This window comes from Garra rufa, chromosome 2, assembly GCF_049309525.1.
Source record: "Garra rufa chromosome 2, GarRuf1.0, whole genome shotgun sequence".
Lineage (NCBI taxonomy): Eukaryota > Metazoa > Chordata > Actinopteri > Cypriniformes > Cyprinidae > Garra > Garra rufa.
In genome coordinates, this window is record NC_133362.1 from 26,290,409 (window position 1) to 26,303,875 (window position 13,467).

General features: G+C 34.8%; 1 protein-coding gene across 1 annotated transcript in view; it reads left to right on the top strand.

Annotated features, from left to right (window-relative positions):
• Positions 1-339: 339 nt before the first annotated feature.
• prim2 (DNA primase subunit 2) overlaps positions 340-13,467 on the top strand; it is a 93,967-nt gene continuing 80,839 nt past the window's right edge. The window contains exons 1-7 of the mRNA XM_073835044.1: positions 340-424; positions 849-1,000; positions 1,090-1,202; positions 1,867-1,961; positions 2,972-3,092; positions 3,781-3,876; positions 4,495-4,632. Of these exons, the coding sequence (XP_073691145.1) occupies positions 856-1,000; positions 1,090-1,202; positions 1,867-1,961; positions 2,972-3,092; positions 3,781-3,876; positions 4,495-4,632 (708 nt within the window). The 5' untranslated portion in view covers positions 340-424; positions 849-855. The remainder of the gene's footprint in view (positions 425-848; positions 1,001-1,089; positions 1,203-1,866; positions 1,962-2,971; positions 3,093-3,780; positions 3,877-4,494; positions 4,633-13,467) is intronic.

The following is a 13,467-nucleotide window of genomic DNA, read 5'->3' on the forward strand; positions in this document are numbered from 1 at the left end:
CAAATAAAACGTTCGGTATCTAACGTTAATGTTTTTACGACTTAATTGTACGACGGTTTTATGGTTTTCAGCCTAAGTTCTAAATAAGTAACCAAAAAATGCCCATAAAACCCACAATATATGCTGAAATATAGCTTTGTTGGAACGTAAGGAACCACATGAAAAAAGTAATACGTCAAGATGTACAAGAATAGTATAACTAATTGTTTGAAACGAACTGTTCAAAAGAACCGATTCTGTGGAAATGATTCAGGCTTCTATTCACCAGAAAACAGAACACAGTACAGCCCCCGGAAACAGCCTTTCGCGCAACATGATTGGTGAGTTTTTAGAGTGGCGTCATATACCCGCGCTTTGTTTGGAACGTCAGCTCGTTGGCGGGATTCAGGCTCCGGGAAGACACAGGCAGCGATTGTTTTGAGATGTGAGTTTGTTATAAGATGACAGTTACATTCAAAAAATATTTTGTATATATATATATATATATATATATATATATATATATATATATATATATATATATATACACACGCCTGATATTATTGTGACATACATATTTAATGTTAATACGCATGAGGTCTGGTGAAAGAAAGCCAGTGGTGATACTTAAACTATGAACTATGTTAGCTAGTTAACCTAACGTTAGAATTATTCAAGTTTACAAATGATAGTTACTGTTTATGAGCTTTCATGAGAGCTGTGAGAGTCTTTATTGATCGTCAACTGCTTTGACTTTAATTTATTATACACGCTGCAGGTCTGTCAGTGGTTTTATATGGATCAGATCAACATGATTTTCAAGGATGTCACATCAAGTTTTAGTAAACTTGTTCAAACTCTGTGTCTAGAATTGCAATGCAGTTTCCAGGCAGAAGAAAGAAGCTGATCGGCAGCTCTCAGAATGATCTGTATGATCACTGTCTTCAGTTTTATGGGCAGCCTCCTCTGGAGAACATCTCTCTCACTGAGTTTGAAACCTTCGCAGTGGAGAGATTGAAATGTGAGTCATCTGCATAGTTCAGGGTTATTTAATTATTTGAATGTGCTTATAATATATGTGTATGTATAATTACTGTGTGCTTTTCCAAGTGCTCAAGACTGTTGAAAACCTTGGGGTGAGCCATGTGAAAAGTTCAGAGCTGTACACCAAGAAATTGGAAACTGAATTTCAAAGTCTGAACTTCCCACTCAGGACAGAATTGGTGAGAACACGTCGCTTGTTTAAAATTTTTTTAATCATGCTGCACATTTTTGTAAAAAGAAACATTTTACAAATCTTCACAACATGCATTTGTCTATAATGAAACTATCCCACATACACAACTTATGAAAAGACTATGAATATTTTCTTTTTTACTATATTTTGCTTATACAGTCAAACCAAAAAGTACTCCGACACCAGATATAATTTTTTATATTTTTACTAGTGGGTGCAGGACACTATAGTTAAATTATGTACGAGAGGATAGCAAAATAAAGTCAACTGTGACATATTATACCCAACAATTCTTCATACAGTGGACTACCAGTAAATTTGAGACCAAAACTTTGATTTGACACTTTGACCTGAACATGTTTTGTTACATATCTTTCTATCAAAATTATCTGACATTATCATGATTAATTTGTTCTGACACAGTTTAATTATTAAGTACTTATCATATTTTAATACCATTTACTAAACTATAGCTAATAAACTAATAATGTGAGACATTTTAAAGGTGTATGTACAAATTTTGGTTTGACTGTAAATCATAGAAAAATTATTCATTTTATGTTGGCTTTATTTCTTCGATCCTTTTAAATGAGTAAATTATTTATTTTATATCTCTTTTTTTCCCTCAACAATCTGCCCTAATAACCCAGAGTGACCAAAAGATTCAGGGAGGAACATCTGAATATGATAAACGAAGAAAAGACCACATCTCCCATTTTATTCTGCGCTTGGCTTATTGCCAGACGTAAGTATTATTAATGTGCAATTCAGGATGTGCATTAATGTGTGATTCATTATTCAATTTGGTTTGGCCAATTATCTTTTTTATAAATGATACTAATCTGTTTTTTTAAATGTGCTGAAACTTAAGCTATGAATGTGTATTTTTGTAACATTTATAATCTAAGTTGAAGTTGAACAGTTTACAGACCTACATACAGGGTTTTGCCCCTAAGTCATATTCTCTTTAAATGTACACTACCAGTCAAAAGTTTTTAAACTGTAAGATTTTTAATGTATTTTAGATAATTTTCTTCTGCTCACCTGCCTGAATTCATTTGATCCAAAATACAGCAAAGCAGTAATATTGTGAAATATTTGTACTATTTAAAATAACAGCTTTCTATTTTAATACAGTTTCAAATGTAATTTATTCTTGTGATCAAAGCTAAATTTTTAGCATCATTACTCCAGTCTTCAATGTCATATGATCCTTTAGAAATCATTCTAATATGCTTTTATTTGCTGTTTAAGAGACATTTTATTATTATTATTAATATATAAAACAGTTGAGTATATTTTCTTCAGGGTTCTTTAATAAATAGAAAGATCCAAAAAAAGAAAGATCAGCATTTATCTGAAATAAAAATATTTTGTAGCATTATACACTATATTATTCAAAAGCTTGGAGTCAGTATAAATTTTTTTTTTTTTTTGGAAAAGAAATTATGCTGTTCTTCTGAACAAAAAATCAGCTTTGAAATTACAGGAATAAATTACATTTTGAAACAAGTTAAAATAAAAAACAGATATTTTAAATAGTAAAAATATTTCAAATTTTACTGTTTGCTGTACTTTGGATCAAATAAATGCAGGCTTGGTGAGCAGAAGAGATTCTTTGAAAACAGTATAAATCTTACTGTTCAAAAATTTGGACTGGTAGTCCAATATTTAGGACAATTTATAGGCAAATTTTGGAATGTAAGGTATATAAAAAAAAAAAGGTATAAACCATATACTTTTATTTCATTTCAGGGAGGACCTCAGGCGATGGTTTATCCAACAGGAAATGGATCTTTTCCGTTACCGGTTTAGTTGCCTTCCTTCAAGGCACAAGACTGACTTTTTGCATAAAAATAATTTGAAGTATGAGACGGTGAGACTGTTTTCCATATTAATTTGATTGTTGAAACCTCTCCCAATTCCCATTCTTTTGATGTTCATTATTTTAGAGTACAAAACCTGAAAAATAACATTTTCATAGTAGATACATTCACAGACACAATATGGTATAGTGATTTCAGATTTCATAATAATCAGAATTCAAAATTCTTGTCCAGCATGGCTAATCACTTTATCTAATGTTTGTAACTAAAACATTGAAAGTGTTCATCGCTAGTACCTTTATTTAACTTTTTATGTTATGTTTGAACGATCCCATCATGATCATTGATCGTTATGTTCTGGTCTGGGCCCAATGGAAGTTCAGTGTGTTTTCACATACATTCCTGTAGGGGGCAGTTGTTCTACACCTAAAACAGTTAATCTTTTAGTTCATATCTTTCAGTTCCACTCTTTTAACTTTCCTAATATGATTTCAGAGCTATGCCTGAATGCTTGTATTTTCTAGCCGTAAATAAATGCTAATGCCATTATGTCACTGAATAAATGCTAAATAATATATTTTGTCATAACCTTTTTACATGATAATTTAATCTGCAGCTTTTCTTTCAAGTTGCTCTCTGAATTGTGGTAATAAATGATTTGTGTCTTTGCCAGATGTTGTCCCTTTATCTCTTGTAGTTCAAACTAAATGTCAACTGTGCATTTTTTTCATTTTACAGGTGAGTGCAGAGGAGAAGAAAACCCTAAAAGACAAGCTCATTGCCTCCAGTTATGGATTAAGTGGAATCACACTGGAAGAATATGATTTCTACAAAGTAAGTTAATTCTAACATAAAAATGATCTGTAACTTTGTAAAATACAGCATACTAGAAAGGTTAATTTCAAATCATCAAATTCATTAAGTTCTTTCAAAAATGAAAATCCCTCATGTCATTCCAAACCCATAAGACCTTCGTTTATCTTCGGAAAACAAATTTAGATATTTTTGATGAAATCAGAGAGCTTTCAGACCCTGCATAGGCAACAACACAACTGACACGTTCAAGGCCTAGGAAGGTAGTAAGGACATTGTTAAAGTAGTCCATGTGACATCAGTGGTGTCCTGATCGCATGCCGAAGACTGACACGGAAGAGAAGAAATTGTTGAATAAAGTTGTTATTTTTTGTTTTCTTTGCACACAAAAAGTATTCTCGTAGCTTCATAACATTGCGGTTGAACCACTGATGGCAAATGGGCTATTGTAATGATATCCTTACTACCTTTCTGGACCTTGAACGTGTCAGTTGCGTTGCTGTCTATGCAGTGTCAGAAAGCTTTTGGATTGAACAAAGGTCTTATGGGTTTGGAACGACATGAGGGTGAGTAATTAATGACAGAATTTTCATTTTTGGGTAAACTATTCATTTAAATTATTATTTTTCCACTTCAAAGGTCCCATTCCAGGATGCACTAGACTTAGTGCGTACAAGGAAAGTCTACTTGCTGGCTGGAAATGCCTACATTCCCCACCATGAAATTATCGCAATTGTCCTTAATGACTTCCGAACAAGACTGTCCAAAGCACTTGCGGTAAGTAACAAAATTGTAGCCCCTTCATTCAAAACAATCAGTGATCACCACTAGAGATTTCATTTTTTAAGTGACAAGGTGGAAGTTGTAAGCAGGGCCTGTTGGTATGTTACTTTAAAGGAGGACATTATTAGCAAGGATTTTACTTTTGGTTTTGATTGGGAATAGTTTTAGATTCACTCAGAGTTCATAGCCCCATGTTTAACATGTATTCCTTGACTAAAACTCAAAGGTTTCCTATTTTCAAAGGGTTCATATTGGGGTTATTGTAAGCTACAGAAACAGAGCTTGTAGCTCACTGTTCGAGTTGATGGGGGAGCTGCGTTAAGGTGGTCTTGGATGACTAGAAAGGTAACGCGACCGAGAGGTTATAGCAGTCATGAGATTGCTTTTTTTTTTTTTTTTACGGTGTAGAAGAGTGGGTGTAAGAGATGATAGTTTGGAGAGGCTTAACGTAAAGTGCTTGATGGCACACACTGAGAAGTCATGGGTCATTTCCACCCTCAGACGGAGATTAAAAGGCGGCTAGGAGATGGAGGAGGTCATAGGAAGGGTTGTTGGTCAGGAAATCAAAAGCAGCTTTCTGTTAGCTCCTGCCAAGATTGCTGTACCCACCGTGGAGGCGTCTTGATTTTTTTTTTTTTTTTTTTTTTGCCCCAACCCTGCCAAATGGCAGCAAAATGTGCTTCCCTGCGATAGGCTATTATCCTTTGAAAAACGATGCTTGCATTTGTATTCCTACCATTGAGTTGCTCCCCTTGCATCATATTTATAAAGCATGTTAATGTAATGTGTGGCAGGATATTCCCAGCAGACGGCACATTGAAGGCTTTTCATGCTTGACGTGAAGCATGAGCTTTGCAGCTTCGTTGTTGTCTTTTGTTCAGTAGCACAAGCACAAATATATACAAAAATATGTTTATATAATATTTAATAAATGCTTTTTTTATTATTTAGTGGAGATAGAGCAGTTTAAAAGATTCAGTGCTGTGTTTTTCTATCAAGGCTTTGTTAAGCATGAGTTCACCGGTTATTTCATTGAGGTTGTGTATAAAATAACACTCTAAATGTGAAGTGCAGTTTAAATATTTCATTCATCTGCAGAACGGTGTGGTAGCTGTTAAGGTAATAGCCGCCTGTTTGTCATCTTCACTCCATTAATAGCCGAGATTCAAATGAGAGTTTCTGTGATGGTAAACAATGCAGCAGCAGGTTTAATTGCTGCTATAACTGGAGAAATTAAAATGTGCGCAGGATATAGGGAACAATAATAAATCGGGCAGCTTTGTGAACTCAGATTACTTAACAACATTAGTCTGCCCAGCTTGGGTTTAATTGGGCATTTTAATTGAAACTGGGGAGCGGTTGTGTTCGGTTGATCACTGGTAAGTGGAGAAGAGACAGGCTTTGTGCATTTAGTGCTGGCATGTAGTATGCATAAATTTCCTCGTGCTTCTGGGATTGAGCGTTCTTTGTGCTAGTCGAAGATGTTTTGTAGAAATGGGTTTTGTGCCGTGCTGTTTCTGAGTTTCGTGTCACACCTGAATGTTGGGCATTATGATATGTCATAGATGGATGATGCCAAATTAAGAAAGCCTCATCTCCGCATGGTAAATTATCTTTCAGCTTGGCAGATTTTTTTCGGCATCTACGTGCCATCTCGTCAAGACTGGCCATCATAGTGAGTCTGCCAAGCAGTTGGACAGCTGGTGGGATGGGTTTTATTTCGGCGGAATGTACTCTGAGAAAAGTCATTTGAATTATTATTCGGTAAGCTCTTGTCCGACCGAAGCGGAGAACAGACACTGCTAGTCAACAGTCTCTCTCCTGCCAGTATATTGAAGCTGTATAAGCCCGCGCATTAATCCATCCTGGCTAATGAAAACATATGCTGCCTGCACATTTTCTTTTTGATGGCGTTCAGGATGGCCACGCTGGAAGAAAATGAAATGTGTCAATCTTCATATTCCCGTCGACTCCATAAATCAGACCTGGAACGGGTATTTTATGATACTCAGAATCATTTCCAGTGAGATTGTCTGAAATCAATTGCCTAGTTGAGAGCCCTTTACCATGCATCACCTAGTTTAACTTGGAATGTCCATTTTAGTAGAGCTGCCATTGACCAGTAATTGTTGCAGGTGAATATTTCCAAAAATGAGAGGGTTGAAATTAATTTTTTTTTGTTTTGTTTTAAATAACAACTTTTTTTAATGTAAAGTATGACAGGATTAGATAAGTTTATTATAAATTTCGCTCTAAACCAGAATTTTTGGTCGTTACATGGACTTTTTTTGTCATGGGGCCAGTGCAAATTCAAAAAAACCTACACTACCAGTCAAACGTTTTTGGACAGTAAGAGCAATGTTTTTAAAGGAGTCTCTTCTGCTCACCAAGCCTGCATTTATTTGATCCAAAATACAGCGAAAGCAGTAATATTCTGAAATATTTGTACTATTTAAAATAACTGCTTTTTGTTTGAATATATTGAAAATTTATGCAATTTATTCCTGTGATCAAAGCTAAATTTTCAGCATCATTACTTCAGTGTCACATAATCTTTCTAATATATTGATTTGCTGTTCAGGAAACATTTTTTATTATTATTATCAATATTTAAAACAGTTTTCAGAATTCTTTGATGAATAGAAAAATCCAAAGATTTCAACATACACCAGAAATCCAAAAATTGCAACATACACCATACCATTCAAAAGCGTGGAGTCAGTATATTTTTGTTTGGGGAAAAAAATTATAGAAATGAATGTTTATTTAGCAAGGATGCTTTAAAGTGATCAAAAGCGATGATAAAGACATTTATAATGTTACGAAAGATTTCTATTTTAGATCAATTTTGTTATTCTCTCATTCAAATTGATGATAAAATTTATAATGCTTTTTGAGCAGCAAACCAAAATATTAAAATTATTTCTGAAGGATTATTTGACTGGAGTAATGATGCTAAAAATTCAGCTTTGAAATCACAGGAATAAAATAGAATTTTTTTTAATCAATCTAAAAGGCCTGTAGACCTAAGTTAGGGCAGCGCCATATTTGATTTTTGACAGGAATGAAAACAAGACTGTCAGTGGTAGAAGTCCACTGTATTCTAGGGGTGGGCGATATGACATCTTATCACAGTAATTTTATTTTACGGTAATTATATGTATCAAAATATAGTTATTTTTGTTTTAAATGGGGCCTTTATAATATAAAAATTTGATACTATAGAAATGTTATGATTCTTGTCACCAGTGTTAATATCACAAAAAACTAATACTAGCCTAAATAATAATAAAAAACAAAAAAAAACCTAAATACAAGTCAGCGATTAAATAAGTCTAAGAAATTAATTTCAAACAGTAGGACAAAAAAACTACAGTAGAGCAAATAAGAAATGCAGCATTTGTATAAAGTAATCAAATGTACTATAAAAACACTGCATACTCTTCACTGTGTAAATTAAATGTAATTTTTTTTTTCTTATTAAAGTTACTAAAGTAGTAAGATTAACATGAATGACAGACAACAGGAATATTAGACTGCTGTCACTTTAAGAGCTGCCTGGATGCAATACTGTTACACGTTTTCTTTCTCAGCTGTTTACTTTCACTAAAGACCTAAAATACAGTTTACAAGGATTGTGTATTTAATTGTTCAAAGCCTATAAAGTGACAATAACGTTCAATACTCCTCATAGTGAAATTAGTTCTCTTTCGCTTCTGATTACGCTGATTACGCTTTAAAGATTTAAACCGCAGTACTTAAAAATGTGCAAGTTTTCATGACCACATAAGCACAGAAATGTCACAAGCTCAAACTTGCCAAACATAGATGAGTCACTGCGTTCACACCGCCGCCGGCGAGAGCGTCAAAATTCGCTCTGGCCGCCCTGCAAGCAACGCTGTAGAAAGATTCCTTGACGCTCTGACGATCGAACGCTTGGTATTGTATTTAAAGCGGCCGCAAAGCAAACAAGCATTTCGATCTTGTGCAGACTGACAACAAGTAGGGTGTAAGTTAGTTAACCTCATTAAATATTTTAAACATGAAAATAAGACATTGAATTTAATTGTAGTTACATGTTTGCTAACGAAATAAACCAATTAAAAGCCATTTGTATAGTGTTTTGTGTTCATGGTTAAGTGCAAAATTAAAAGCAGGGACACGTCGTAGATTATGGGGAAACCCGCCACAGCAATAATTAACTTCTCCATTTTCCTTGGGAACTAATGTGGCCGGAACCAAGTTTACACGACTGCGTTCTTTGGAAACCTTTCAGCGGTGAACTTCTACATTCCGATTGGTTGCCGCCGAGCCGCGTCATAGCTCATTACCATAAAGTTGACCTGACTTCAACTCTCCCCGACGCCCACACCGCCCAAAACGCGCCGCGCCGCTCTCGCCGCTTCTCGCCGCCGGCTCACATTGAAAATGAATGACTTCCGGCCACTTTGACGCTCTCACCGGCGGCGGTGTGAACGCACAGTCATATTTCAAATGAAAGCTATCATTCTCCAAAATGTGATTATGTAGTTTATTTAATAGATCTAACACATTACAGAGAATTATGAAAAGCATCACGATGATGGAAATAACTTCTGTAAACAAATAAACACTTACGTCACATTCCTGCTCTTATTACTACTTCGGTGCAAAAAGTGGCCACTTGATATCTGCACTTAGATTCAGTTGTTATCTTTAAAATGAGACTATGCTCACTTTTCTGTGAGCTTTTATAGCTAAATGGCTTTACAATATATTACAGATGGAACCATGAATGTGTGCGATGGAATTGAATGGTGCGGTGTCTACTAATTTTGCTTTAATATGTTTCTAATGACGGGTGATTATGTCATCATGTAATGTGTCATATGTTCGAAAAGCTCCCAATCAGATCCTTGAGTGCACCAATCCGTTGTTGATTTGTGCCTTTCCAAACATGTGGAAGGAGCGTGCTCAGCACTCGAAATGCGCACTGCCCCCTAGCGCATTAGCGTTTGATTGTGAACAAATATAATACAATACAATTAAGAATTATTCCACCCATGTGTTAAAATTTAAGATGTTTTGTGTAAAATGAGAGATGAGATATTTTTATCCATTTAGCCCAATGTATGTGGGAATGGGACACTTTTGAATTCAGATCATTATCTTGAAAAATGGAGAGGCCTAGAGGACATATTGCCTTCCTTATAAAATAAATCTCAATAACTTTTAAAAACAAAAAAATGTTACAAAGAAACTTCTTTTTTTCTGTTTACTGGCACCTAGTGAAATCAAAAGAAACTTTCTGCAGGACGATGGGCGAAACAGATTTTTAAAAGCAGACTTTCAAATAAAAACTTCTCGGACTTATCGGAATTCGATTTTTTTTATTTGTGTTTATCATAAAATTATGAAAAAATACAGCAGAAAATAATAATTTTTCCACCCATGTGTTAATGAGACCATTTTTATCAAGTTACTCCAATGTATGTGAGTAGGTCACTGTTTTAAATTCAGGTATGCCAAAATCAGTCAAAAATCCAAAATATGCCAAAGAGGTTAAAGTACGTGCCATTGTAAAGACTGTAAGGCCTTCCCTCGCAGCCTTGTTTTCTTGTTAAATTCAATATGGTGTCTACCCCAATTAAGGTCTGTAAATAGATCTATAAATGATGTTGATCTGTGTCTGGATGGAGGACATTGCAGTTTTCGTGCTCATACCCAATGTTTCATTGACTGCCTGACAAACCGACTAAAACTTAGTTTCTTTGGGAAGTTTCAAAGGGTCTCCTGGCAGGCAAGCAGCAACTTGCCAATTATGATTTAAAAGCCTTGCGCCGTGTTCGGTTTTTAAAAGAGCGCTCACCAGCCAGCAGAACGTGGTGAAATACAAAGGTAGTCATGTTGAGTTAATTGTGTCCATGACGAACAAACAGAACGTCTGACATGGAGATCCGTTCTTAATCAAAGCTGAGCTACGGCTTATGGTCCGACATTTAAAGCGCTATTTCCATCAAAGTCAATGTAATTCCCTCTCGTTGTTCAAAAGTCATCATGGATGAAGCAGCTCGCTCTGCAAATATTCAACTCTTTTTGAAAATAAGACCTCTAATATAATGAGACTGTCCATTGACGGAAATTATTATTAGCCTGAGCCTTATAAAGCATGTTAAAGACTTCACCATCTCACTAATTCTTTTTCTGTCATATTGGTAATGAGGTTTGGTTTAAATCCTCAGTGTTCTTGACTTTCACACTCCTATGATTCCTTTTTTATGTGCTTTTCAGGGCTCAATAATATATATATGTTCAGTTTTTCAGTAGTTCAAATTATTTATTTTTACACAAAGGTGCAATGTAACTCTAGATGTAAAGAAATTAATATATAACACTTTTGCTGGAAAACCATAGTATACTCTGTCAAATTACTAAATTGTCATAAATTAATTATTTCAACATTCCTTCTACACCTTAGCCAGCCATTTATAACATTATCTTGGTGATGGTTATATTAGCATTGTTCACTTTATTACAAGATACCAAATGTTTTTAAGATGATCTCTTGAAATGGCAGCCAGCCATCCATATTGCTAAGCTTTTCTTCTTTAAAAAATGGTGCTTGTACTCCAGAAAATGTGAAAATTAATTAGTTGTATGTTTGCTGACTTGATCATGTCTGTGTTCCTTTTCTCATTAAACAGAGCTAGTCCTAATTATGAAATCTAAAAATATCATAAGTGCACTTTCTGTGTTGTCTGATCTTTTTTACCTTGATTTGCAGGATTTTGACTTCCAGAACTAAACTTGACTGAAAGAACAGGCTGTGTTTCACTGAAACAGTAGGAAGTTTCACTAAGGAAGTTTCACGTCTTAAAATAGATACAGACAATTTGGAGCATGCATAAATCTCTCTAGTTAGAAGTGTTTGTGAGAGGGAAACTTTGAGGATATTAGTTTAGGATATTTGAAAGTTAAATGTAGTGTTCATTCGAGAGTTATTACTTTAATTAATTTGGCACAAAATAATAAATGTTTAATTAACTCTGTTTAAATACTTTGGAATGGAATCAAATAAGTTCTAACACATCTCTTTCCCTTAAGATTTTGCTTTTGTTTAATCTTTGTGAAACAGCTATACACATGTACCGAAGACCACCGGATAAATTCAGTTTTCTTATCTAGGGATGACAGAATAGGATTATTATTTTTTTCTATCTCTCATTCAGTCTCTCAGGTTCTCATGTAGGTTGCGTTGTCTGCTCTATATACACTACCATTCAAAAGTTTGGGGTCAGGAATATTTTTTTTAAAGAAAATGATACTGTTGTTCAGCAGGAATGCATTAAAATGATCTGGGGACAGAGACAGTAAAAACTTCTACATCTTTAAAAAAAAAAAGCAACTTTCTTTACCGACTCTAGACTTTTGAATGGTAGTGCATAAGGGAATCAATAAATTAATTTCATGATTGAATATTGTCATATGGCACAGCCCTAAAATTAAAGTTTGTTGTTTTAGAGCCTCAACACGCATACAAAGGTGCGTTTGTCGTATCAGCCATAAACGTGACCTCTTTTATGCTAATATATCATCCATCATCATCATCATTTGTGTTTACAATAGATCCAATTAAACCAGATCATTTTACATACACCTCTTCAGCCATGTTTTTCAGTCTATTTTCTCTTTTGACTATCAACCAGAAATGACATTATTAATTATTTTGGCTGTAACTGTGCATCTCTAATAATTGTATTTACTATAACATTGTAATATTATGCCTCCAGTACTTTTGATCTATTCAAGTGATAAGATTGTTAATGGCCTCCAAAGATACTCCCTTTTAATCAGTTTTTTTTTTTTCCGCACCGAGAGACTCCAGGTTCTTCTCTTTAATTTTGTGAAGTGTTTCTTTTTATCACCAGGTTGAGAAATATTACCTTGTGGCTAGGCATCACACACTTTTCGAAAGTCAAGCTTGACCTAATTGACCGAGTGTCACCTGGGTAGAGTAGAAAAACACAAGCACTTCCACTCTGCCTGCCAACGATTCAATTGAAGCTGCCAATCTAGAGCCCAATTTTAGCCATTTGGCTGTAGCTGGCGTGTCTGGATGGACACATGCTGAAGAACATGGCAATGGCAAACTCTCAATCATGCTGGGTCCTTCCGTAACTGAAAGGCCATCTCGAACAGTTGAAGGTTTATTTTCCCTTGTCCTCTCAGGTGATTAATGAGCAAGCATGGCCGTTGTGTGTCCAGACGAGGGGCTGATGCATTCCTTGCTTCATTATCTGATCAGTGCAGAGAGACACTGATAACAACTTGAGTCAACAAAGCTTGGGGATTGGCTCTGATTTTTTTATTTTTTATTTTTTTTAGAAAGCGGTTCACATCAGTGGAGTAATGAGTATCTATTTCACTCTGAATAGCCCAATATTTAACTGTATCTTAATTAAGTCAAGTATTTAAATAAAATTCCCTCATGGAAATGAATCAGTTGCCTTATAAATGAAGTTAAATTAACTATATATGCGGCCATGTGATAATGCTGTCTGCTAGTGCATTAAGCAGTAAATTATAACAGGATTGTTAATGGATGGATAAATGCAGTTTAATGACTTTGAATAGAACCTTTAGTTCAAATCAGCATCTATTGTACTGTGCACAAACATGTAACTATACATACACACAAGACATTGCTGGACTACATAGAGTGCAAATGTATAGTGTGTGTGTGTGTGTGTTAGTGATGCACTAATCGTGGTTATATCAGGTGGATCAGATGAAATCATTAATGATGCAAATATTAACTACATTCTCTAAAACATAAATGTGTTTAAATAT